Raw genomic sequence first — 27,722 nt, forward strand, 5'->3', positions numbered from 1 at the left:
CACTTCACTCTGTGGACCTCATCAGAATAGTTTTGGTATCAGATAACACAAAGTGAGAGATAGCTGTCACTTAAAGGTTCTGGGTTTGAATCCTGTTTGACACTGGGACCTCTCTGTGTGGAGTTTGCATGCTCACCCCATGTCTGTGTGGGTTTTCTGCAGGTTACTCTGGTTTCCTCCAACAATCCAAAGACATGCAGATTTGGATTAGGCTAATTGGTGACTCCAAATTGCTTGTAGGTGTGAATATGAGTGTTTGTCTGTCTATATGTGTCAGCCCTTTGATAGACTGGCATTGACTGACTTAATGATTAGTTTGATTGATTGTTTTTTTGACAATTGTTTACTCAGTTATTTTCAATCACGTGCGTCATACCTGGTTTCGGCTTCTGAAATGTGACTGGTACTGGTTTTCTCTGTCATGTTTAAAAGATAGTACTGCTGATTTTGAATCAATAGTTTAACAAAAGAAGGTAAAATAAAATAAGATGCCATGTTGAGCTTTAGGAAATTCAAAACATTGAATCAATTAATTGAAAAGGTGGAGAGTAAAAATGTGGGTGTGGAAGCTTCCTGGTGTTTGCTTACAATTCCTCAAACTCATTTGCATTCGTTAAAAAAGAAATCAGACGCAATCCTCGTTTCATCTTCACAGGCAAGGTAAAGCCTTTGACAGCTGTCTGAAAGAACAGACTGGGGCAAGACAGAAGACAAGAATTGTCTTGTTTCATTTTGCCACATTAGAGTTAGAAGAACCATCAATGGAACAATTGTAAAGAAAAAAAAACACTCAAGGTTTGTAGATAAAAGTGCTAAAAAAGATACAGGAACATCTTAGTATCTTTGTGCACAAGCTACAAATAATGTAAGTTCTTTTTTAGCTACTATGATGAAATATTGCATGTTGAGTCACTGCTGTACTTCTTAATTACCTACATTGTGCTTTAGTTGTGTTCAGAGAAGCCTGTGTCATTAGCGTGGTCTTAGCCCTGCCCTCCTGCAGCACAAGCTAGTATATTAATAGCTTAACTTGCAGGTGTAGGACTCGTGTGTGTGTGTGTGTGTGTGTGTGTGTGCATGTGCATGGACACATGCATCTGGGCATGTCTGTGAGGGACTACAAGTGTGTGTGTGTGTGTGTGTGTGTGTGTGTGTGTGTTTTCTCTGAATGTGGACCATCTCTCTTTGTTATTGATGGGCTTGTCCCCTACCTTTCTCTCCATGACCCAGTTCTTGTGTGCTGACACCCCCTGTTCGCATCGTGCCTGCAGCAAACACATGTTGTCAGGGCAGTGACAAAGGGCAGTAAGCAACAGAGGAGGAAGTAAATTTTATGGCCCTTTATGTCAACTACATCACACATTTCCGCTACTTTACAGCACAGGGCTCAAAGTCATTTCTTACAAATTATGTCTGACACTTTGCTAACACCTCTATAGTATGATCAAAAGAAGAAAAGGGTTTTTCAGTGGGCTGTATTTTATATTTTTTAACTGGTTGCTGAAACACTTCGCCTTGTGTTGACTGACTTTTTTTTTTTTCTACATCTACAGAGCAACTTACTGGGAAGTGCCACCTTTTCAGTAGGTGATCTGCTGAGGGCTAAAGATGAACGACTGACCTTGAGTCTCAGGTATGTTTCTGTCATACTCTGTTCGTTGCTCTTTGTGTTCCTATGGGCTAAATATAATTCACACTCTAGAGTGTAAAGATTACATCTCTTGACAGGTGAAATTAAACCGACACAGAGATGTTGCAACGGCAACATTAGGAATGTAGAAGCCATGGTTGTTTGTTTCAGTGATGTTATGTTTGAGAGTACTGAGAATACAATACTTTGTGAATGTAGTCTGACCTGCTATATACGCACACACACATACATATATATATATATATACATATATTTATATATATATTAGTAGAAGTAAGTGTCTTCTCTGACACACAGTTAAAAAAACACTGTATGGGTTATAAGGAGGGCCTATGATGTATTCTTCAAGGACATTTAAATACATTTTGGAAAAATTAAAAAAAAAGTCAAAAAGCTTTTTAAATGTTTGGTCTGCATACAAACATGCTGTATGAAGGTCAAGAACATTGATGTTCTGCTTCTAGTCATCTTTTAGTAATGCAAGCTAAAGTAAGTTAATTGTTTGATTTAAAATCAAGCAGCCAACAGTGAGAGAGGGAAAATTGAAGTTTTATTTTGAGAAAACAGATGTAGGGCACTGATCTCCTTAAGGATATAATCATCATTTTTGCAACATAGAAGATTGGCTATTTGCCACTAATGGTTAGTACTTGACACGATTGCTAAGAAGTACAATGTAGCTCTATATATACATGGTTACCAGGCATGAAATGGTATTTTGCTGGTAGATTTGGTCATTTTACACAATATGTTGCACTGGTTAAAGACTGAGAAAAGCCCTGACCTGTTATGTGTGCACTGACTGCCTTCTTGGTGTGCATTTCATTATAAATTGAGCTAATAGTAATGATCCTGGCAGGAACAGGGAATGAATGAAGTCATAAGTGCCATAGAGATCAAGTGATCAACTACACAGGGCCATGTAATCACATGTTTGAATGGTCTTTTTTTTTAAACCTGTTTATGAACTGTTGTTTAATATTACCCATTGAAAACAACACGTTAGTGATGTATTTAATAACCTGTCACTCACTAGTGTAATTACTACTGCTGATGCTTGTATCTCCTGAAAATCTTGTTTTATTTTTTTTTTCTCATCCTTCAGTGCATAAAGTTACTCAACACCTCCACACACCATTATCTCATTTGTTAAATGGTAAATGGCTGTGTTTACATAGCTGGTTTTGAGTATCTTGTATGCAGAGATAACACCAGGCCGGTCTTATGTTTCGACTCCAGTGGCTGTTTCTCCACTGGGGCATTTTTCTTTGCTCTGCTCAATATTAGATGGCTGCTGTTTCTACACAAAAACTCCCCTGAACAGACATTATGTTCAAGTCAATTGTATTTGTCGTAATAGTGGACCATAATGAGAATGCTTCTGACTCAACCAGTAGGGCTCATGTGGCCATTAAGAAGAAAAGGCAGAATATTCTAACATACTTGTAGCCCAGAGGGTCTCCCAGGTACTGTAGTTGTGTCCAGTCTTGACTGAAGAACAGTGTTACATGGAGAAGGGTTATTATGGAGACCAGGCATCATTTCATCTGCTGTAAATGTTTATACTAGTAAATGTTGCACAAGAGGATTTGTTAGTGTGCGCGTGTTTGTTTTAACGGAAGTACCAACATATGTATTTAGTCTTGATTTGGTCTGTAGTCCCCCACTTTGGTGTATGTGCATGCACATTTTTACACAGGGGTTGTTTGCCTGACTGTTGACATGACAAGACATGTTTCTAGTTCATTTTGTTGTTTTGTGATTTATTTGTTATTCTTACACTACTCTTCTTAATAAGAGAAGAAATGTCAACAGTTCCTCCCAATATAGAGCTACTTCCAGCTCCACACATTATATCCAGCTACATTTTATAGTGTTTTTATTGCGGGGGGTCAGACAGGATGACTAACACAATACAAAAGCATAAAAAACCATATTTCTAGAAACAAACCATAACTTTTTTTATTTTCAGACTTTCCTGTAACCTTTGGTTTTAAAAAAAAAAAAAAAAAATCAAATAAGTGGGAAAAATCTAAAACTGAACTGGCTACAACCATTAGGCAACCAGTAAGAAGTAGACATTGGTTTGTTTTAAAGGTGTAATGTGTAAAGCATGAAATATTCAGCAGCATCTAGTTGTAAGATTTTTGGAATGCAACCTTTTTCGCACCCCCTCACACATAACAACAAAACATAACAAAAAACACAATTCCCTGTCTAAAGCCAGTGTTTTTGTTCATTCTGGGCTACTGTAGAAATATGGCAGCGCAACATGGCTGCCCACGTAAAAAGAGGACCACACCCTTTGTCAATTCAAACTGCTTTAGAGTTTATTGTATATTGTAGAAAAAGAAACTGTATAGGAGTAAACTGAATAGATTTCAAGTATTACACCTAAAAAAGCACACCACAATACTTCGTAGTTCAATGATATATGATGCTCTTTTTACAGTGAACAATTATCCTGGCATGTTTTTTTTTTTAAGGAGAATCTTGCTGTGCTTGTCAATGGCACGTAACATATTGAAAATCATGCCTAAACAAACTCACATTCACGAAGTCCTGGCCTTAGAGCTATTGTTAGAGTGGTGTTGGAGCTTGAACGTGTTAGACTGATATTCAGTGATGCATGTGTAACAAACGCAGACACACAGAAGAAACTGTCTTGATTTGGTATGCTGTTTGCTTGTTGATTCATCTAGTGAGAAAACATTTCAAAGATGAGCAGCTTTTTGTAAGTGTATATGATTCATTCTGGGCTGTTTGACCTGTGGATGAGTGTGATTCACAGTCTAAATTAGTTCTGCTGGCCAAGCAGCTCAGATTCTGCAGCACTGACACTGGACAGTTGTGCAGTTCGCTGTGCTCACTAAGGAACAGATGCTTCATTTAAATACAACGTTCTAATGCCAGTCAATCAGTTGTTGCAGAAAGTCAGTTAATTTGAGTTGACTTCACTCAGCAGAGGGGACCTTTTTATCGCCAAGAGGCGAGGATTGATTCCCTTCAGTGAATCTCAAAACCAATATGACTTTGACCAACTCCTCTTCATAAGCTTGATTTACACTGGTGCTGAGCATATGTAGAGAGGAAATTGCTATTTGACAAGCACCAGTGTGTGTGTGTGTGTGAGTGACTTTTGCTTTTACTTAGGGGCTCTAGTAAAGTTCACTCTGCTGTAGGGTTGTCCACCTCAAAGCTCATTCCTTATTCCTGTGAATTCTCTCTGCATTTCAGCTCCTCTCTCTGGTCTCACACTGACTTTCATGTGTGGCTGGTTAGGATGTTTGTCACGGATTGTTTTTCCTTCCTGTAAGGCACGACCGGTTTGATTTGGGTCACTTTTTTTGAAGGTTTCTGACAGTGTCGTGTTGAATGAGTAGGAGTGGTGGGTACATAGACTCAGCCGTTGTGAAGTTGTCTCTCTTTTGTGGGCACCAGAAGCGACTGAAGTGATGATGAGAAAATGTTACCTTCCTGCAGCTCTCACACGACCAAAAGCGCACTGAGGTGCTCCAGACGCTCACCAGCATACAAACAAATGCAGCACAGACACACACATGCTCATGTAAAGCACAGGCATAGGCTTACAACACCAGAAAAAGCTAGTTCGAGAATTGTTTCTTTGAAGTCTGGCCATTTATTAATCAAAGAGAAGACACCTAACATCATTTAAAGGGAATTATTGATGATAGATCAGTACACAATTTCAGCTGAAGCTTAAATAAAGTCTGTTGGTAATTTTGTAGTCCACCTGCAAAATATACCTGAAAGAAAATCACAAAACTGCGCGTTGGATGCCTTATTTAAAGGCAGTTTCTCTGAATTTGTTTATGAACATGGTAACAAATTTAATCAAGATTGGAAGCTGGAAACTGAACAGAAGGAATTTATAAATGCTTGTCGGAAAGTGTCTGTGCTGAGTGAGAGTGAATGTCAAGATAGATAAATACTCAATGCTGAAGTATTTTAAAAGAAAATTAGTTGGCAGCAAGATCACTGTGATTTTTGAGGTCAGGTTTGAGATAGCTGCCATGATATTCAGGTTGTACATCTTTATGTAGGTGTGTGTACATGTTTGCTGGGCTGAATTAGAACAATATATCGTACTGCGTCGGAGCAGCATGTCCTCAGTTTTCTCCTACCTGGAGTTTTGCCTGTGAGAAATGTGTCTCTTCTTGTATGTACATGTTCATTTTTCTGCAATATATACAAGACCTGACAGTTATTAGTGGTATCATGTAGGTTTTTTGGCCACTTAGATAAGAAAAGGTGAGAATCTGTTTACATATCCAGAAAATACAGACATAGGCATTTATTTGAGATTCTGTCAAAATAATGAATGCAAGCCCGATATGTGTTGTCTTTTTAGCTCTGTTTTGGTCTCCACCAGCTCCTGAGGGAAGTGACAAATGCGGCACTATGGTTTACAAGGTTTATGAAAGCAGTACAACGCACCTCAAACAGGGTTTGAAACCCAAATCAATGAGCTAACATGCTAAAGCGCTCATTCAAGCTGAGAGGAGCTAACATCATAGTTGCTATAGTGACAAAGCCCTAGTTATTTAACAATTCTAATAATTTTACCCACAATTAAGTTGAAGAAAATATTAACACGGGTTTAAAGTTAGTTCTGTGTCATTTAGTAATGAAAACTAGTCTTTGATAACAGCAGGCAGCTGTTGTTAGCGCAAAAAAAGCTTAGACAAACCAACTGCACACTAACTGTCCCACCACACTAAATATGTTATCACAATATACAGTAGGCTTGTAAATAGTGACCATAGTCTTTACCATGGTGCAAGCACAGTAAATTTCTCTCTGGTTGTATTATATGGACTCTTTGCCTGATCCACTGTTGCAATTACTCACCCAGAATGAAGGAGCTACTGTAGCCCAGAAATATTCCCATATCTAGACCGAGTAATGCATCATATAGCCACATAACAAAGCAGAATTTTTTATTTACAATGCAATAACTAATCACTACTGTAGCTGGGCTCTTATTTGACTGCAGGTTGAAAGCATACAAGTAGTTATTCGCAATTCATACTAATGGTCTTAAGGTTTGTATTTAAGTATGACAACCACTGACAGCAGTGTAACAAGTGATTCAAATGGATAGCTGTTTACCTTTTGTTTATTCAGAAAATGTCATTTGTTCTGGATTTTGTAGCATTTTAATCCAAAGTTATGTAACAAATCGAACTGAATATATTTGCAAGTTTTTATCCTCCCTCTCTGAGAGAAGTTGTCCCTGTTTCTCCCTCCACTATAGAAATCGGTTGACTTTGCAGACTAAATCTAGCATGGTTTAAATTGAGGTCTGGTAAGAACAATACAACCAGTGTGGTACAGGAGCTGCAAAGATGTCAGTGCTGCAGAAGTCTCTGAATTACGCATGTTATGTTTACACTTGGGAAGAAAGATTATAACCTCCAGGAAGGGAGGTGAGCCTCCTTCACCCCACCACTGAAACAAATAGTGTTGTGTAAATGGGACACAGATGATGTGAAACTGAGTGTATGCTACATAACGAAGAATCTACAGCATAAGCTTGTGTCAAATTAGTGGCACATACTTCATTTTTTATATTGCTATCTCAGCCCTGCTTTTTCCGCTGCACACATCCTGTTAGCCTCTCAGTCTCTTACACTGCAGTTCCCTTTTCGTTATCTCTAAAACTTTATACACTCAGTAGGAGAGGCACTCTATGACCCAGTTCTACAGAACAGTTTGAGATTTGATTTTGATATGAATTTGTATGCTTGTGTTGGTGTGTCTGTGTGCATGTGTGTGGATCAGAGATTTACCATGGTGAGGCTACATTATCACAGACCAGTGCCTCTGCTGCTGGCTTCATGGCTTATTTATCCATTCCCATTGGATAGAGCCTCTCTTTACTGTCCCACCAGTAACAGTTTAGCCTGCTATCATGATAATACCATTTCACCGCCCCAGAGCACTCACTTTCGCCCTGTTGCAATTTTCAGTTATCCACAGACAGCCACCTCTCCCTTACACTCTATCCTCTGTGACTGATTTTATCTGAGCCTGACCTAAAAGCCCAAGGATCAACTATCTGACCCAGGTACATTGGAGAAAAATTGTGGGTGGGCGTATGTGTGTACTTGTATTTATCATGGTGTGGGAACATTAATCTTATCACACAGTCCTATTATGGGGATTCCCCTCACATTTGAGGACAAATTTGGACATGTGGGGACCCCACTAGATAAACCATTGCATTTTAGGTTTGGTTTGATTAGGCTGGGATTAGATTTTGGTTAGGTAAGCGTTGGAGTTAGTCATATTTTGTTATTGCAAGGTCAATAATACACTGCCTCCTGTCTAAGTCGTTCCAAAATAACCTGGCACAAAAATGCCAGTATTTAATATCAACTTTTTCAATATCAACTTTTAAAAAGTTAAGCTGAAATGAAATAAGGACAATAATTAAACACATAAATGTCTTATATTTATGGTGCCTTCATTTTATCAGGTAGCAGTGAACAGAAGAACATATGTACTGAAGTACTTAGGGGAGACTAAAGGACACTTAAGGCCATGGCATTTAAATTTATAGCTGGTGAGAAATTTTTTTATCTGCAGTTTGCACATGGAGGGTGCTGCTGGAAACTGTGTGTCTGTGTGTGTGTGTGTGTGTGTGTGTGTCTGTGTCTGTGTCTGTGTCTGTGTCTGTGTCTGTGTCTGTATACCATGTTTTTGCTACATCATGGGGACTGATACATGTTTACACATTAACATGTGGGGTCTCTGCTTCCTTGCTGGGACAAATTCCAGGTCCCTATCATGTAAATCACCAAATTTTAAAAAGATGACTCAGTTTACAGTTAGGATGAGGTGAAAATTGGGTTAAGGGTTAGGGTTAGATAGGTAGTGGTTATGGTTAAGGTTAGAGAAAGTCTCCAGGATATGAATGAGAGAGAGATGGAAACGTGTGTATGTCTGTGCGTGTGAGAGAGTGAATGATGAATGAGTGAGACAGAAATTGTCAAATAAAATGCAGTGAAATGGCTTTACAGTCACATCGCCGTGCATAGTAATAACAAATACACATAAGTACATGCACATACTTTATAGTCAATGCAGTAATCCTCACACACAACCAATACACCACATTGTACGTAAAAATGAAGAAAAGGCACTCGGTTAGGCTGAAATAAATGCACATATGGCCTCTTCATTTTTCCTCTTTCAGTACTAAAAATGCCTCTTTTTTTACGCAGAACTACCGCATAATCTGTAAGATCCCTCAGGCACCGGGGCTCATGGGTAGAATATGAAAATGACTAACTTGGCCGGTGCTGCACCATGGCATCAAAATGCAACTCGGAGAGAAAATGGGTAGAAAAGGAAATATTCCATTGACGAGCTGCCTTAATTACCTGCCATGAGTAATTACTGTTCCGCTAAACTGAACAGGAACGTCAGGGATAACTCCAAAGTATAGTATAGAGCTGTTAACCTAACATTCATATTTAACAAGGTATTGGAGCTACAGCAAAATCAATTAGTCAGGGTCAGTCATTCATTGGGTTCTTCCTATAAGTCATCTCTTTGCGGCATAACACATAGAGATAGAAGAGATGTTAAAATGAGATATTGTGTTAGGAGCCAAAGATGGAGGGGAGAGATTTAATAAATCTGGCCCGACATGGTCCTAAGGCATGCTACAGGCACAACTCATGCCAAGTCCTTGTCTAAGTGATGAGAGGATGATAATGAGGACAAAATAGAAGGAAGAAGAGGGGGAGAGAGTAGGTGTATAAAATCGTGTCTTACAAGTTTGTGTTTATGTTTTTTTTCTTTTGTATGCCATCCTCTATTTTTGCTCTTAGATTAAATTGTGGTGTTCCATCTTTCAAGCACCTTTCTGGGGCGATGGAAGAGGGAGCAGTGTAATCTTTCCTTTTCCCCCGTGAGGTCATGCATAATATCCTGTCTGCCATGCTGTTTAATATACCTTCAATAATGCAATGCAGTCTCCATTTGTAGGCATATAAAGTTTTTAAATATTCAAGTTTGTATTTCTTGCATGGGGCATTGTAATAGTTATTTGTTGCTTCTTATTTTCCTAATTAATTTCAATAATTCAGGGATATAGGAGGGAATTCTGTTTAAAAATAGACTTTGCACACATTACATCACTTAACTATGCTAACATACAAGTTTATGAATACATACACAAACACTTGTGTATGTATGTATACGTACATGTACACACACTGCCTGCATGATACAATTATCTGGTAGCTTTTGATATTTCTCATCTTTTATGAAGTTTAACTCCTGTCTTTTTCTGTGATATTGGAACCTGCCAATTACGAGCATACGGAAAGTTAACAAAGCATGATTGGATTGCAAATAGAAACTTGAGGTAACATTTATAATCAGCAGAAAGTTAAACATGGAGCTGCACGAGAACGGTGTGTTGTTTTATGATCTTTTTAGAAATTGCAGTATGTATTCACTAAGAAATGGTTGTTTGTCCTTTTGTTGTTGTGGCATCTGATTCCAGTAACCTTGGGAAATCTTAAGAGCTTATTGCATAAAGACCATCGTCCATATCTGTTCTGTTTTGTTTGTCCAATCATGCACACCGCATACTCACTGTGACATGTATCCCCCATTAGCATAATAAGAAGCTCATGTTGACTCATAATGTTGACACTATTTGGAGTAAACTGTGACTTAGGCAGCACTGCAGGGATGTGCTTCTTGGGTACATTTCCATTATTTAGTCCACCCCGATTAACATAAAGGGTCACTCATTTCTGGTGACTCAGTGTCTGCAAGTTGGGATGTGTCTATAAATGTGTTGTTTGAGACATTGGCACAGGTGGACGTCAACTTCCACACGTACAGAAACCCACATCACTGGTGATAGATGTGTGGACAATTCTTCATGTTAGGTAACCTTGTGGACAATGTGTGTGGTCTTCTGTTAGATAACCTAATGAAGGCTCACTGTGTCTGTGCAACATCCAAACTGTGACTACCTTTATTCTGGGTAAAGGTTAAACATATACTGTATCTTGTTGTTAGTTCAGTAATAATATACTGCACTATGGGACTATATCTTAGTGAAGTACCTGGGTTGTTGACAGAGAGGGATGGAGAGAACTACAGAACAATAAAGAAGAAAAATTCCTATGTTAAGTTTTTGGCTTATTTGCAATTTTCTTTTCCTGTCCAGGGAAGGAAGTAGCCCAGTATTATTATAGTGTACTGTTTTCCATTATTTGCATTTAAGTCACATTCCCAACCTACTCCATTTTAGTCTGAAGTTACAGTTTTCAGCTAAAGTCACTTTTGCTGAACCTAAGCCTCATGTCTTTGTAACACCCTGAGATGGAGCCTATGCAGAGTGATAACTAATGACCTGTATCAACACAGCTCTTAAATCCCTTTCAGTCACTGGAAAATAGAAGGGAGCTCTGCACTGCCTGCCATAACCTGATCTGAAAGGCTTGTTTTGATTTCAGCGTTACAGCTGATGTTTCTTAGTGTTTTTCAAAAAGTGTTCTTGAATCCCTTTGGGAGAGTTTGCCTCACCTGGTTGTGATATGTTTGGGTTTCAGTCTGCACACATTGCACATGGCTTGTTTCAAATCTCTTGTTTTCATGTGTGCATGCAAAAATGGAAATTGGTTTTCCGGCATTTATATTGTAATGAGATGCTGGCATTTTCTAAGCAAGTGTATTTAACGACCAATAAAGCAGTTTACAAATAAGATCTAGCCTTCAGCTTTTCAGAATAAACACACGGCCATGTTTTCATGCAGTTTTATTCACTTAGACACAGACATAGTCCAAAGAGCATCTGATTATTCATTTTGAAGTAACAGGTATCAACTTGTTCTTACGCATCCACTCAGCAGATCTGTATTTGTGAAGGCTACAGAGAAGCTTCATCTACTTCATTAGTCAAGATTCTGCTGTAGAATCCAGTTATTTCCAGCACATTATGTTGAAATCTGATGTGATATAGTTAAAAGAAAGAAGAAAAAATTGAGTGAAGCTTGCGTTGTGATTGTTGTGATTTATTATTGTTTTTTGTTTAATTTTCAGACATTTCCAAAGGTAATTAATGTCCTTTAAGTTAGGAATGATTGGTTTTTCTGAGACCTGTTCAGAGTGTGCCCCTGCTGGGATGGACCCCAGCAGATCCCTAGGTAGGAATAGGCAGGTATGGATAATGGATGCATGGATGGTGGGGAATCTTGGTTCCAAAGTTGTGGGACCAAGATTTCAATGACACAGTCATTATCAATCCTTATACAGCTTAGAGTCCCATTTTAAGGGTGTGAGGCACCATTACACTAATAAGACAGGACCTTGTTGTGTAATGTCTTGTTAATCAGATGTATAGGCTAATAATCCTAAAAGTAATGGGAATCTAATGAAGAGAACATAAAATCTACAGCATGTTGGGGCTGATCATATAGCAGCTGCAAAGGTGCAGTATTGTTGAAGAGTGAAGAGTTACATACCAAGACAAACCTCCACTTTGCTCCCTGCTCATTAGCATTCTTGAGAAACAGTCTTAGATCTGCTCCTGTCTCTATTCTGTCTTTGGTTCTTTACCTTCATCTCTAGAAGGTCCCTATGGGTTCTGGGTGCTGTTGAGTGTGTTAACCTACATCTCGGCCTGCTTCTTTATAGACACTCACTCACCCACCCACCCATTTTCATCTGTGTGTGTGTGTATTTGTGTTATATTACCACCCAACATTCTCTGCAGATCCATAACCTTCCTACCACGTCTCTATCCTGTTTCCTCTTCTGTGAGAGTCAGTGGAGCACAGAACACCTATCATTTACTGTCTTCCCATGTCAACAGGCCAATGCAATCACCACTAGCCACAGCTGTCAAACTACTTGCTTACCTGTAGCTTACACACATATACAAACACACACCCACACTTTCTCCCTCTTTCTCCTCACACACAGTCCAGAAAAAACCTTCCACTATCAAAAATAATCCTGGACGGCAGCCCTGCAATAAATCCTACCCGCACAGTATAACCATCTGTTTTGTCAGGACTCTTCCAGAAGAGAATGATTTTTTTTTTTTTTTTTTTTTTCTCTGTGATTTTGTTGGTCTTAGTGGTAGTATTGCATTAGACTGTAAATATACACTGCTCTTTTAAATACATAAAGGGCATATTTAAAACCTCACTGTATACAGCTCAAGCTAAGAACTGGATGGTTCTTTTGGAACTTATTTTAAGCGGCAACATTTTCTCATCAAGCTGAGGTTTACTAAGATTGACTGAGAAAGAAAATCAAACAAGAAACAAAATTGAACGCAAAATTCATAAACAACCTTAAACGTACCTCCTATCATGCAGTAAGTGCATGCTTGTCAGAATCAGTGGCAGTCAGGATACAGTGAGTTGGATTATTTTTCGAGAGCAATTACAGGACAAAAACCATCTGTTTGACACAGATGAAAGGATACTGTTTTGTCAGCTCTTTTACAGTTTGTTGAAAAATAATTATGAAGCCTTAGAGGCTCTCTATGGGCGCGTCTACTCTCTTTCTGAGTCATTAAACTTGCAACAGGCTGTGTGATTTTCTTTTCAGTTTTTTTAGAATCTGATGCATGGGTGACACTGAATTATAGAGTTTTTGAATGTTTTGCATTGCAGCATGCTAGCAGTTTGACCCCCTACCACTTAAGTGTTGATTAAGTAGTACTCATTGAGTAAGTTGTGATGGAGGTAATCATCTGGGCATATGGTACGCTCTGTGTTGCTGCACCACCTGCTCTCTCCCGCTCAACCATTCAGTATGTTTACATGACATGGTGTTAGTCCAACTAATCGAGTTAGTCTGAAACCAGACTTTTAAAATACTTATAAACCTGTTAGTCCAACTGCAGTTGTATTAAATCGAATTTCTCATAGTCGGACTAAAACACCCAGAGAGTTCGGTTGGAAGTCGAGCTACTCCTGTATGTACACACCTTTTAATCAGGCACAAAAAGGGCTAGGTGCTCTGTGCATGCACATATGGCAATGTCGTCTTCATTCAGAAGCACAAACAAAGGGATAGCATGCATGTACTTTGTATGAAAAGTAAAGCATACAGTATACACAATATTAACAGAGCTATAAAGTTATGTTTTCACTGCTCGACATGCTAGAGGTTTGCCACAAACTAACATGTTTACCCGTTATTTAGCCATAATCGGTCGCCTGGGAGCATATCACAACCTATCGTAGTACAGTCAGAAATACTTTGGTCAATAAATCAATACACCGTGCTTGGATATGGTAGCTCAACAGTAGCTCAACTTGTACGTGCATTTAAACATACTGTCATACATACATATTTAAACAGACTGTAACTGATCTGAACTTGGACTTCAAACTGAATATTGTCGGACATGTGTACACTCTGCTGAGAACATCTTACGGTGACTCTAATTTTAACTGACACACACATATAGAAAAAAGCTTTGCATAAAATTGTGCTGATAACAGTTGTATGCAAGTCAGTGTGTTGGAAGCAGACAGTGTGTGTGTGTGCCTGCGTGCGTGTTGGTCGGGTGAGGTGGTAAAAGACATTAACTGTGCATATAATTACATTTCTACTTGTGATTGACACTTGGTGCTTGGTCTCACCCTGTAAATATAACACACATGGTCTGTAATTTGAAATATTTGGGCCATAACTGTCATGTACATGCCCATAGGTACATTTTTGTACCTCCTATCTATAGTAGCCTTGCTTAGATCCCTCTTAAAGCAGTTCTAGTGTGACATTTATTTTTCTCTACAAAAATACACATAAAGCTAAAAACTAATATAAGATTTCAATAGTTAGATGCAATAAAAAAAAAAAAAATCCAATATGAAATTCCTGCTTATGTTGCTGCCTCTTTGCTGCTGCTCTGCAAGAAAGCAATGTCAATGAAAGCACAAAGGGAATTTCACACTAAAAAACATTTCCATTTGCAAGATACTCACTTGATTTATCTCTCTCACACTGCTGAAGCTATATATTAGCTCTTAGATTAAGTCTAGCATGCATTTTTGTACAGAAAGATGACTGTGGTCTCTGTCACCCATCTTTCATGTTGAAATTACTGGAGGAGACTGTTTCTTTCCAACAAGTATGTGTGAACAATTTAACTAACCAGAAACCCTTTACTGTACAGTGGGTACGGAAAGTATTCAGATCCCTTTAAATTTTTCACTCTTTGTGTCATTGCAGCCATTTGCCAAAATCAAAAAAGTTCATTTTATTTCTCATTAATGTACACTCAGCACCCCATCTTGACAGAAAAAAACAGAAATGTAGAAATTTTTGCAAATTTCTTAAAAAAGAAAAACTGAAATATCACATGGTCATAAGTATTCAGATCCTGTGCTCAGTATTGAGTAGAAGCACCCTTTTGAGCTAGTACAGCCGTGAGTCTTCTTGGGAATGATGCAACAAGTTTTTCACACCTGGATTTGGGGATCCTCTGCCATTCTTCCTTGCAGATCCTCTCCAGTTCTTTCAGGTTGGATGGTGAACGTTGGTGGACAGCCATTTTCAGGTCTCTCCAGAGATGCTCAATTGGGTTTAGGTCAGGGCTCTGGCTGGGCCAGTCAAGAACGGTCACAGAGTTGTTCCGAAGCCACTCCTTTGTTATTTTAACTGTGTGCTTAGGGTCATTGTCCTGTTGAAAGGTGAACCTTCGGCCCAGTCTGAGGTCCTGGGCACTCTGGAAGAAGTTTTCTTCCAGGATATCTCTGTACTTGGCCGCAATCATCTTTCCTTCAATTGCAACCAGTCGTCTTGTCCCTGCAGGTGAAAAACACCCCCACAACATGATGCTCCCACCACCATGTTTCACTGTAGGGATTGTATTGGGCAGGTGATGAGCAGTGCCTCGTTTTCTCCACACATACCGCTTAGAATTAACGCCAAAAAGTTCAATCTTGGTCGCATCAGACCAGAGAATCTTATTTCTCATAGTCTGGGAGTCCTTCATGTGTTTTTTGGCAAACTCTATGCAGGCTTTCATGTGTCTTGCACTGAGGAGAAGCTTCCGTCGGGCCACTCTGCCATAAAGCCCCGACTGGTGGAGGGCTGCAGTGATAGTTGACTTTGTGGAACTTTCTCCCATCTCCCTACTGCATCTCTGGAGCTCAGCCACAGTGATCTTTGGGTTCTTCTTTACCTCTCTCACCAAGGCTCTTCGCCCACGATTTCTCAGTTTGGCTGCACGGCCAGGTCTAGGAAGAGTTCTGGTCGTCCCAAACTTTTTCCATTTGAGGATTATGGAGGCCACTGTGCTCTTAGGAACCTTGAGTGCTGCAGAAATTCTTTTATAACCTTGGCCAGATCTGTGCCTTGCCACAATTCTGTCTCTGAGCTCCTTGGGCAGTTCCTTCGACCTCATGATTCTCATTTGCTCTGACATGCACTGTGAGCTGTAAGGTCTTATATAGACAGGTGTGTGCCTTTCCTAATCAAGTCCAATCAGTTTAATTAAACACAGCTGGACTCCAATGAAGGAGCAGAACCATCTCAAGGAGGATCAGAAGAAATGGACAGCATGTGAGTTAAATATGAGTGTCACTGCAAAGGGTCTGAATACTTATGACCATGTGATATTTCAGTTTTTCTTTTTTAATAAATTTGCAAAAATTTCTACGTTTCTGTTTTTTTCTGTCAAGATGGGGTGCTGAGTGTACATTACTGAGAAATAAAATGAACTTTTTTGATTTTGGCAAATGGCTGCAATGACACAAAGAGTGAAAAATTTAAAGGGGTCTGAATACTTTCCGTACCCACTGTACATGTCTCCCACAACATGTTCTGGGCTTGTTTGGTAAGAGTGTTTTATAACCATTCTGCACATTCACAAATGCACAATGACCACACAGAAATTGTGCTGCCAAATACAATACAATAAGTATACCAAACTGAAAAGCCTTAACAACTTAGTTCTAATTTAATCTAGGTGTTTGATGTTGTTGTTGTTCTCCTGACCAGTGTTCCAGTGAAAGGGACTGAACAAGAAGATTACACGGAGGAAGAGAGGGACTCTGTTTCCATTCCATATGCAGCTATGATCTGGGTTTAGTACAAAAATGCCACATGGGATGAACAGTAAAGATTTGGGGCTTTGCTGAAAAGCCTTCAGGGCTTAAGCCTCATTCACACATCATTGGCATTGCCTATGGGAACAATTTGAAATATCAGAATTTAAAAATTTAGATCAGAATCAAAAATTTAATAATCCTTTAAATAATCCTTTGCAGTAAATTGTTTTGTTGTTTAAATTGTTTTTGTTCCTGTGCTACAGAAAAAAAGGGACAATAACAAAGTAAAATTAAACATAAAAATCAAATATAAAATACAATAACAAATTTAATAAAATAAACTGACATGTTTCAAATACAGAAAATAGTACATAAACTACAGAAAGGCATTATATAAAGTATTATTATAAAATACTAAACCCTATCAGATACAGTACTGTATGGTCTGAGTTCTTTATGGATATTACAGGAATATGGATCTCAGTGGTGAATTAAATTTTATGGGTTCTGACAAAAATATGCTAAGCAGGATCCCATTTGTTTTTATCATTTTTTAAATATAAATTCACTAAAGTCTACATGTCATTATCTTATATTAGAGCAGATATTCACAGCTTGACATATGTGAAAACTCTTTTACTATATACACTATTGTCATGAGAAAATAATCTTTATACATTTTGCGGTTTGATATTCAATTAGGTATTTTTCACTGAATTTACTATCCAGAAATACTATAGCTCTCTACTTCTCTCTACTACAGTTTGTTAATGTATCACAAGGGATTTTCTCATTGAGTTGTCTGTTCTTTTTGTTGCAGCTTCTTAATTATCTTTTCTCCCACATCTGACTTTTCTTTGAAATGTATCAACTGCCTACTCTCGAGCCCCCGTGTGTGTTGATAACACTGGTGAAAGAAATAGCACCCCTTCTGGATATTTGTTCCACCTTGGTTATTCTGTGAAAACTGCTTATCCCAGACTGTTTCTGACACTCGTTAAAGACTAACATAAAAGTAAATGTGTTGTGAAGACAGCTCTCGTCATGCAAGAATACAGTTTACAGAATACAGGCGCATTAAAATTCACATATAATGTAAGTTGCATATTTCCCTGACATAGTTCCTATTCATTGCATTTAGTATCTATTTTAAGAGACAAACTGTTTTTTGTCACTGGTGTATTAATGATGAATCAGCTTCTTTTGATTCACAATTGGGATACCTGACCTCGACAAAACTCTTGAGCATACTGCTTCTACCAGACTGATTCTTATAAAACTTAAATAAACAGGGTGTATTGCATTAATTTTAGATACAGACTGAATACAATATATATTTTTCATGCAAATACCCTTCATTGAGAGAAAACCAGGGCAGTTTTTCATAGGGAATATACTTCACATGGTCCAGACAAACCAGAGAGTGCATGCTCAGTATAGAGTCCCCTGGTTATATTGGCCAGCTCAGTGCCTGTTGTTTAGTTTTATTTAATAAGTTGCAGACTGACTAATTACTGCTGAGTCACATGATGTCATTTATACACAATCAAGATTGGGACCCGCAATATTATTTCAAAAGCTTCACTAATGTTTTACAGTCCTGTGTCCTAACATAAAAACTAGGCAGAACTATATTTACCCACCCATCCAGCTTTATATAGGTCAAGAGTCTCAGCTACACCTCTGTTGCTGCATTTCACGGCTGTTGCCTCTTGTTGCCTGTGCAGTAGATTTTGGACATCTCTGCTGTTGATCCACTGTCAGCAGCCCAATATATTATCTACTGTACATATGTATCAAGTATCACTGTGAATTGTATGATTCAGACCCTAATCACAATCCTGCATGATCTGATCCCTCGAAGTGCTGTTCAGTGCGATATGATGTGATTGGAGGATGCAGAGAATTGATGCTATGTAATTCAAAGAGTGTGATTACTCATTAATTAAGACCTTTTACAAACTGGCCGTACTGGTCTTTTTTTAACCCAGGATGGCCAAAATTATAGCGGTGAGCTATGAAAAACATCATGCTTAACATGCTTAGCAGCAGAAAACATTCTTTGTCTCCATGCATTGATACAAATCTGTGAATCTTCCTTACCCACTCCCATTCCACATATAGCTAATGTCCTGAAGGATTTCTAAACCAAGACTTTTGTGTGCAAAATTTGGACCAAGAAAGTAAGTTTTTTTCCAGGTCTTACAGAGCATTTTTAGTTTCCTGCAGGTGAAGTGAAATCCCTTGTGAGGGGTAAAGCAAGTGGCTTCATTTTAAGGCTTTCCACAGAGAAAAGCTCCTGACGGCCTCAGAACTATTACTGCTTTGAAGATTCTTGATAAACTTTCACTTTATTTTTGCATCACTCTAGAACTCTTTCCTTATTAGGTTAACAAGGCACCAGAAAGAGGGCATTTGCTCTCCTGGTTTTCCTCTTCTAGTTGCCTTTGACCGTTGGAAATCTGATCCACTTCCAGATTTTTCACTCATCTGTATCTGCTACTCAACCACCCAAATAGCAAGTTACAGCAGTAACAATGATCATTTTTACATTAATAGGGGGAAAACTGAAAATGCGAAGATATAATGGTGCACAAATCCCTGTTACATGGCGGCACACGTTTAGCATATCCAGCTCCAGTAGTAGTGCTTAATCAAACCAAATTCGAAAATCTTTTTTTTTTTTTTTTTTTTTTAAATCTAGGATTGGTGGTTTTAGGTATGTCACATTAGTCTCAAAGATCCTAGATTCACTGTAATCTGTTTCTCATTTAATTGAATACACATCCTCATTATAAGCGTTGTCAGAGTTTTTGGATCACAACCTGCACCCTGACAGACTATTAAATTCATTGATGTAGAGACTTTCACAAGGTGCTGAGTGTCACTACACTTAATTTGTCTGTTGTGTTTTGAACAGCCATTGTAGTCAGTGTTTATTAGGCAAATTAACTTTTCTAGCATGTGTGTTTTTGTTGCCAGAATAAAACTGGTTACACCTAGCTTCACAGCTAAGTAAGCATGACACAGCAGCTTCTGTAGTGAAGACTATACGAACTAATTGGACCTTAGTAGGAAGTAGGAAATCATCAAATTTTATTTTGGAGATCCTTAGTGGGTTATATGCTGTACATTTTCTATAAATATGTCTATAAAGAGAGAATGAGATCATTTCTGTTATAATTCATTGGGACTATATTTAAATCACTCTTACACTTACAGCATAAATGTATGCTTAAGCCATTGTGTATAGTTCGGTGTATACATACAAATGTATACTATTCATATACATATATGGCTCATATATCAAAAGCCTCTTAGACCTGCAGTTTCAAGAGCTGTTATTCTGAACAATTTATGCTGTATGTTACTGTGTTGGAAAATGTGTTTATAAATTGCAAGATAGGCTTTCAAAAGAAAATAACTGTTAAATATAAGGTTTTTACCTAATAAGTAATTATTTTTTGAGTTGTGCCAGATTCACAGCAGACATTTTAAGCACATTATTTTTGTCACTTTAACAAAGCCATCTGATTAAGTGTTGTCATAAAAGAGATCCTGGGCCTATTAGATTAAAAAAAAAAGATGGGCTTGCAGGCAAAGAACAGTCTGCAGATTTGTCTCCATGCCAGAACATAACAGACGGAAAGAGCGGGGTGGTAGAGGAGGGGATCTGGTAGGAGATGGGGCAGGAGTGGGAGACGAGCTTCTCTTTCATACACAATTCAAAACCTTCAAAGTTGATTTGAGGTCAGTTTGTGTGCATGCTTAAAGACTTGCTTGCAAAAAACAAACCAAAAAAAAAAAGAGTGTCAATGAAGACCAGAAATTTAAAACATCTCTGTTTGTTTCTTTGCTTGATATCAGAAGAATTTAAAACTAAACCAGCAGTGAGATGACCCACTGCAATTAATATAAGTCCACCTGTACATATATAGGTGTTGAGTTTACGTTTGGCCACAGATCAAAGAAAAAAACACAATATATCACTGAGAAACATAAATCAAGCAATTCTTAAAAAAGTCTCCTGTGTTTAAATGTATTCATTAGTGGATTGAGGCAGAGCAATCTAAAGAATAGAGGGCCACTGTAACCCCTAGGGTTTGCCTAGGGAGGACTATTACTGAATGTGATGCATGTTAATCTCCATTTCCTTGATTATGTGTGGGCTACTGTCAGTACATAGTGTTTGTTCAAAGTCAGGGTGACTTTCTTTTACCCTGCTTCAGTTGAATCAGAGGCGGGGAGAGATGATGAGGAGGGGGTGGGGGGATGAGCAGAGGAGTAAACACTGAGACAGGTGTCTGGCAAGGGACAATGATTTGATTTATAAACCAACCAATGTTATTTTCTCTGCGTGGGGAATGCTGTATGACATTAAGCACTAACTGAAGCTCCCAGTGTCCCACCACAGAGACACTTTTCTCCCTGTCTCCCTCCATGTGCTCCCATTCTACCTCTCATGCATTCCTTCACATTTCTTCTTACCTTTCCTCAGCGTCTCTGCTTCCCTTTACTCAAGGGAAACCTAAGTGAGATTTTCTTCCTTGTATCTGGCCAAGATGGATTGGTCTTGTAAACTTCCTTTCTGCTTCTATCACCATTCTTGCATTTTTTTTTCCTTAGGTTTCACCCGTCTCCCCAGACCACTGGGTAGTACACGACATCCAATATTTTGTCCAGCTGGAGTGGAACTGAACACATTAGAGATGAGTCTGCTAAGATGATTAGACTTGATCGTGCAATGACCAGGGACCATTTTTCTTCATTTGACGGAGTCTGTCTGGCTGCCAATACTATAGATTTTCTATCAGTTCTTTAATCATGGCTCCATGATTGGGAAAGTGATTGGTTGGGCTCCCTGATATGAACACTCTAGTCTCAATTTTGTGTCTGTCTGAGCACATAGCCAGGGTTATTAGAGCACCATTTGAACAGTTATGCAAAATGTTCCCTCTTTCACCCCCATCAACTGGAGCAGCCTCGACTTTATTCTGCATACAGACTCTCCTGAAAATCTGCCAGGAAAAGAAAATGCCACAGTGTCTGCTGTATGTCCCGATTCTACTTTTCAGTCAAACTGCTTAATAATTTTACAACCTGTTCAAGGCTAGAAATAAGCTTATTAAGTTTGGAGAGTCAGGGGGCCCAACGAGGAGATTTATATTTCCGAAGCTCATAGAGGGTTGGTAGCCAGAGGAAAAGATTAGACTTTTTATTCAGCAGATTAAATGAAGAGGCTAATGCTGAATGTATCGTTTTCTCTCTTCCCGTATCCCTTTAGGTCATCTGATGGTGCATGCACAGCGGGAACTGTGGTGGTGAGCCGTCTGAAGATGGGGGAGATGGAGGAGGTTGATGTAGACCACATCACCACCGACATACCGTCACAGAAGGTAGAGCAGCAGCAGCAGCGGCGGCGGTGGCCTAACTAGATGAAGCAGCAGTCTCCATGCTTTAGATGCCTTGTGTGCTCTAATGCTGGGATTAGACTGGCACTGCTCAAGTCCTCCAATGAGATTAAAAAAAACTTGAGTAAACCCTAATGGGGATTTGCGGGATGTGAATGCGTGTCATGTCGGTGTCTGTGAGTACATTTGCATTTTGTGTGTCTGTTTGTAAATAGGAAAGATTCAAAAGAGACTGGCCAAGTTAACGTTCTGAAGTGCATGACTGTTTGTGTGGGATTTTTGTAGCCAATCCTGAAACGTTGTTTCATTTGATCAAGATATTTCCTGGATGTGGCCTTCTCATTGCTGCTAGAACCCTCTTCTCTACTCTGATCTCATACAATACACGCTGCTCAATTTAGCTCCAAAGTGACTCACATAATCAGAGCATGAAAGAATATTCTCCTTCGGAGTTTGACGGTAAACCGAAGATTGTGTCATCGAAATGGGGTGCCACTACACCAGAAATAAAGTTGTATGTAATTTTTTTATATGTTCCTGTTAGTGCCACATTTGTTGAACATTTATCAAGTGAATCTGTGCTGTAGGGCCAGTAGTCAAGTTTAAAGAAATTACAGAAGGAGCTTTAATGTTCGCATTCACAGCTTTGCAAGGCAGCACGGAGCTTTGCCGTCCCTGCATGCTGCAGATTTGCTGTTGTGCAAGTGTATGTGTGTGTATGTTTGGGTGAATCACTGTCTTATATAATTGACCAAGGGCTTCGACATGGCTGACTGGCTTTTGGTTCTGCCCACCGCTGTTGCTGGTGAATGAAGGTTCCCTGCAAGGCTCTGGAGTGTCACTGACAATCTGCCCATGTCGCCTTGATGAATGTGTTGCCTGTGTGTGTGTGTGTGTGTATGTCTGTGCGTGAGTATGTTGTCACAGCACATTTCCCCCTTGTGTGTGTTATTTCTGTTGTAGATGAGGGGAGGAAAGAGGGAAGGAATATGACAAACAGTAGGTAGGGCTCACTCGAAAGTCAGCACTCACTTGTGGGGAAGTTCTTGTTCAGTTTACTTTAGTCATGTGCTTATCTGGCTGCCTGAGGTTACATTCGACTGTGAATGTGTGTATCTGAGTGGGGAGGGGCACTTGTTTGATCACTCCCTGTCATTGCTTGGGTGGTTGCTACTCATGAATATCCCACTGACCCTGCCAAAACAGTCAGCTGAAACAAGAAAGAGACTCCGGTCACCTTTGATCTGATCTCTTTACATATTTTAGTCATCAAAGAGCCATTGTACACATGCAGTCTGCTGCCTACAATTACAATGGGACTCCTTTCACAGCTGTAGCCCTTGGCTTATTGTTCATACTTTTCATTTTCAGAGACCTTACTTGTGTGCTTACTGAAAATTCCCGGATGCCAGTTGTTCAGTGTTGTTTTGGAGTGTTTGTGTGTGTGTGTGTGTGTGTGTGTGTGTGTGTGTGTGTGTGTGTGTGTGTGTGTGTGTGTGTGTGTGTGTGTGTGTGTGCGTGTGTGTGCGTGTGTGTGCGTGTGTGTGTGTGTGCGTGTGTGTGTGTGTGTGGCATTCATTAAGGTCCTTTTCTGGGAACAGGTTTGGTTGTCTATATATGTTAAATGGTTCATCAAGCAGGGCAGAGAAAGATTGTTAGTTGTCAGTATTGCTTTGATGGGGAGGATCAAACTTCAGGCATCAAGAAGCTATGAAGGCTTTAAGTATCAAAGGCCTAGCATAAGCAGAAACCATGGACAGTCTAATCTTAATATTTCCTTATTTTACCTGACTGGCTCTGGGAAGCAATACAGGAATAATGCTTTATCTTTGCTTTTTTCCTGAGACATGCAGCTTTAGTCTCAGTTTAGTTTAGCACAGTATAATACATGTAGCCATCTAGTGCCTAATTAAGACCCTTTTTAAGATTTTTCTTTTAAACCAAGTCAGCCAGAAACATAAAGTCAGCCAACGACAGTGCTTTCAAACCTGTGAAGCTAAGATTAGCTTAATTAGCTAGCTGCAGCTGATTAACTCTGCTACTGAAATTAACAAAAGGAGTACTGAAGCAAGATGTAAATTTAGGCAAAGTGTCAGTTTGAAAAATCCCCTAAAGCTAAAATAGAGCATATTCAGAACTACATAGTATGTGTCATATTAGAGTTTAGATTAGATTTTTTTTCTTTATCAGATCATTTCCTTTCCTGAAATATTGTAATAACCACATTAAAAATAATGGGTCTGTTGCCAGGTAACATGTTGTAATTGAAGCATTAAAACTGTGAGGTTCACCATCAGGTAATGCGAGGAAAATCAAAAGCACACATAGAGCACAGAAAATTACTGCTGTTGGTTGTGGCATTATTTCATTATTTTAGGCAACCTGTGGTTATTCTGTATGAGCAACATATTGTACTGTGTATCACTTATTTGGAATATACCATTATAAGGGGAAACTACAGTATATTGAATAGATAAAGACTGAAATGGCAATGACATTGCAACATAAATTACTAACCCATCACCCAATACATGAATTCACAGCAGGTGTTTTCCTCCAGCTGTCACCAACTGTGACATCACTGATTGCAGTGAATGCAGAAGCTCAACATGCTTGAACAATTGAGCTAAACAGAGAACAGTGCAGCAGCTGTTTGCTCTTTGTGGGTTTATATGGGTCTAGTGTTTAAATGTACTATATACAGTATTCAGCAGTACTCTATCTGCGTTTGTTGCACTGAAATTAAAGTAATAAAGTAATAATGACACCTAAAAAGACACACCACAAGTCTACAAATGTAATTAAGTCACACATTAAACCACTGATGCATAATATCTTTAGTTATTTTCACATTTTTACAGTGTCTTAAAGTGATTGTTTGTTTTTCTGGATTAAAAAAAAAATCTATTAGGCACCAAATTGTGCTGTTGTACAAATGGCTTGTATCGAAATAGCTGAATTTACCACAATGCTGAAGGGAGCTGCTGATTACAGCGCCTGACACTAATGTACTGCTTCTGACTGACATAGCCAACTTGGGATTTTTATATTTGGGAGTAACCTACTTTGTCTTTCAGTTGAAATATTGCTTGTGGGTGTGGTCATCGTCATCATAATCATAACTAACAGTCAGAATCAAAGCCTGCCAGCTTCTCAGAAAAGCCACCGCACAGCTGTTGTTTCCGATTTTTTATGTAAAGTAGCCTAATGTGTCTCTCTTTTTCTCTCCTTCTGTTCTTTTCCTTTCCAGTGTCCCTTGGTTTGTGAGTCTGCCTCCCATGCCTGCAATGAGAGAGAAAACCCACTGTCAGGGCCAGGTATGATTTACAACCAGCACACCTGTAATTTTACCATTCATTGCTAAATAACATGGCAATCAAAGAAAAATTTTCTTGAAAAATTTTCCTTTTTTACAGCTACTTTATATTGTGAGTCTGTTCCTTTGCCAAAATTCAATGTCATTTTTGCAGGAAAGAATGGAAAGCAAGTGCCCTTAATGGACTTTTTGTGAGATGCCATTGTGGAAGTTAATGTCTTCTAATATCTGTCTTTATCCAAAAGTCTCTTAAAATTTCTATTTATCAAATAATCAATTAAGAACTCCTGATTAATCTTTATTTTAACAGGATTTGAGGCATCTCTGAGGTATCCTGTTTGATTACAGAATTTTTCCTGCATTGAATAGAAGTGTTTCAGTAATTTGTGAGACGTGTTTAGGCAGTGAAAAAGCTGGCTGCATTGGACTAATTAAGCTGCAATCTAGCTCTGTCACTGGTAAGGAGTGCTTTGTAGAGAGAAAATGAACAACGCAGGCAAAACATGGGTAAACCTGAAAAGGTCAAGACTCCCTTTGTATTGAAAGTTCACAGCCCTAGATCACAGGAATCTTGGGAAACTAGTCTTTTATTTATTGTATCCTTTCATTCATTCCATATATTCATTTTATTCACATTCCCAGCACCTTCTTAATCTCCCCTACAGCAATAAACATGTTACAAGGGTGTCATTGTTGCTTACTGTTTCTGCTGTGATTAGCCAGAGAACTGCAGCCGTGTTTGCAGGTACACATCTGCAGCCCATCAAAACAATACTCTCCCTGCAGACCCTGCCAGATTGAGTAATGCAATTTAGACTTCCACTTTTATTACCTTCAAAAATGAGCAAATACAGAGCAGGGGGTTAGGAGAGCCACACACAGCACGTCTCAGGAAGTCATTTTCTTAAGAGGTGTCAGGAAGGGAAACAGAGGCGTCTGATTGGTGCTCAAATTAGCGTGGTGGTAGGGGGGAGTTCAGAGGTTAATCCGCTCTCTGACGGAGGTGGAAGTCAGCAGCTGTCGTTTTTCAGTTTAAGGTTCTGCCTTCACCGGCGTGTCCCTTGCTCCCCATTTGTTTTTGTCATTCATTTTACTTCAGTCTAATCCCCATGCCAGCAATGTCTGAATATCCCATTTCATTTAGATGCAATTATGAATCCTTTCTGGGGTCATTCTAGTGCCAGTCTTAACCTAATCATCATTAATTTCAACATCAACTTCAGCATCCTTGAAAATTAATAATAAGCCTCTTTACAGCCAATTTGGCTCTTTTATTGTCCTTCAGAGGTTCTCTAGTGTCTGTACGTGTATGGATTTTTATCTACACAAATTATGATATTACCAAGAAAAGATAGATAGTATTTATTATGCTATTATCAATATTATTATGCTGTTTCAATGCTGAACATTTAACAGTAAGTAAAGTTATGTGGTTAGCGATTTTTTTTTTTTTTTTTTTTGCAGAGACTGCCACAAACCAGATGTTACTACCTTTCTAAAATGCTGACCATGGCTTCTGGCTTCTTGCCAACTGCATAGTTTTTCCCTATTTACAACATGCAGATAACATTTTTCTAGATTTTTGTAATTGCAACAAAACCCCCAACCATGTCAAACAACAATACCAACAATCCATTAGTTTATTTCTTAATACTTCCACATTTACTGTCTGTGCTACTTAGCTATATGCCCATTTACTCTGGAAGATGGAAACCCTTTCCATAGATTGCACGTCCATCTATCCATGCACAGACACCTGCTGGAGCCTATCCCAACTCTACTTAGGTGAAAGGCAGGGGTACAGCCTGGACAGGTCACCAGTCCATCACAGGGCCACATAGAGACAAACAACCTCACACACTCACACTCACTCCTATGGGAAATTTAGAGTCACCAATCAACCTGACATACATGTTTTTGGACTGTGGGAGGAAACAGGAGTACCTGGAGAAAACCCACGCAAGCACAGGGAGAACATGCAAACTCCATACAGAAAGTCCCCTGCTGGGTTTCAAACCAGGAACCTTCTTGCTGTGAGGCAAGAGTGCTAACCACTACTCCACTGTACTGCCCTAGATCGCAGATATATAGTTTAACTTTAAATAGACTAAATACTTTTCTAAAACCACTGTAGTTTTTGTTTACTCAAACAGAAGTATATACCATAGTATACTGTAAGCAAGGAATAAGAAACGTGCTTGAGAGGAAGCAGAAGCACTTGTATTTCATACTGTATTTCATCAGTTGATGTTTCAGCACTAGTGTGCCTTCTT

At 39.0% G+C, this 27,722-nt stretch overlaps 1 protein-coding gene across 3 annotated transcripts in view; it reads left to right on the forward strand.

Annotated features, from left to right (window-relative positions):
• inpp4b (inositol polyphosphate-4-phosphatase type II B) overlaps window positions 1-27,722 on the forward strand; it is a 99,923-nt gene that overhangs the window by 25,815 nt on the left and 46,386 nt on the right. For all 3 annotated transcript variants that reach the window (XM_026303799.1, XM_026303800.1, XM_026303801.1), the window contains 3 exons: window positions 1,554-1,633; window positions 22,007-22,118; window positions 25,384-25,450. In XM_026303799.1, the coding sequence (XP_026159584.1) occupies window positions 1,554-1,633; window positions 22,007-22,118; window positions 25,384-25,450 (259 nt within the window). The remainder of the gene's footprint in view (window positions 1-1,553; window positions 1,634-22,006; window positions 22,119-25,383; window positions 25,451-27,722) is intronic.

The sequence above is a fragment of the Mastacembelus armatus genome, chromosome 1, assembly GCF_900324485.2.
Source record: "Mastacembelus armatus chromosome 1, fMasArm1.2, whole genome shotgun sequence".
NCBI lineage: Eukaryota > Metazoa > Chordata > Actinopteri > Synbranchiformes > Mastacembelidae > Mastacembelus > Mastacembelus armatus.